Here is an 887-nt window from a genome sequence, read left to right as displayed (position 1 = left end):
TGTCTTATTTCAAGTGTATATTATCTAATTATCTTATTAAAAATACTGATTCCATTGGCAAATATTCTCATTTACCTTCTCAAATTAAGGAAAATACACTTAATCTAAGACATTTTCGCTCAATTATAGATCATTTTCCCAGTGCTTTTACTTGAAATAAAAGAGATAAGTTAAATAACATGAACTAAAGGATTCTGAGGGCAGCAGTTAATCTTATGAAAGCGTCCCACTATGGTACAGTAGTGGCTGCATTATGATGAGGGAACCATAAAATGTAGTTTAGTTTGGATCCGTACCTTTGTATCCCTGCTCCGCCTCCCGCAGGTCGATTTTAGTGATCGGTTTGAAGTCGACGTCCCAAAGACGGACGCAGCCGTCTCTTCCTCCCGTGGCGAAACCTTCCTCACAGGAGAACATGCTGAAGATCCCAGCCTGCACAGACACAGGAAACAATCAGCAGAGGCGCTAAATGAGGCACAGAAAAATACAGATCACGTTTAAAACAGACAAATAATCCATCAGACGATCAGACACGGATGCTTCTACATGTTGTCAGGTGAGCCTGAATGCGGCTTCAGATTTCTGCCCCCGGTGATGATGGGAGAAGCTCACCCCATGCGCCGCCTGAACCGTTCGCATCAGGCCCAGTCCTTTCCACACGTAAACGTCTCCGTTGAGCGCGCCGGAGTACGTGAGGTCATCTTTAGCCGACGCCACGCACAGGATGGTCTGCAAGTCGCCCGTCTTCCCAAAAATCCCCCTCTTTGGACTGAGGGCGTTTCCACAGAGGGACCAGAACTGCAACCAGAAGGAGGCAACAGAATCAACTGGTTCCCAACGTCCACCAACTGGATCCTTTCAGGAACCTGTAGAAGTCCTGTTCATCT

At 46.2% G+C, this 887-nt stretch overlaps 1 protein-coding gene across 1 annotated transcript in view; it reads right to left on the bottom strand.

Annotated features, from left to right (window-relative positions):
- Window positions 1-887, bottom strand: part of LOC107090938 (echinoderm microtubule-associated protein-like 6) — a 90,671-nt gene that overhangs the window by 63,210 nt on the left and 26,574 nt on the right. Inside the window, exons 5-6 of the mRNA XM_015384593.1 lie at window positions 613-798; window positions 292-432 (exon numbers count right to left, since the gene is read on the bottom strand). Of these exons, the coding sequence (XP_015240079.1) occupies window positions 292-432; window positions 613-798 (327 nt within the window). The remainder of the gene's footprint in view (window positions 1-291; window positions 433-612; window positions 799-887) is intronic.

Source organism: Cyprinodon variegatus, unplaced genomic scaffold (assembly GCF_000732505.1).
Source record: "Cyprinodon variegatus isolate N-32 unplaced genomic scaffold, C_variegatus-1.0 Scaffold317, whole genome shotgun sequence".
NCBI classification, from domain to species: domain Eukaryota; kingdom Metazoa; phylum Chordata; class Actinopteri; order Cyprinodontiformes; family Cyprinodontidae; genus Cyprinodon; species Cyprinodon variegatus.
The sequence above is the reverse complement of the archived record's forward strand: the minus strand, read 5'-3'. Positions and strand labels throughout refer to the sequence as shown.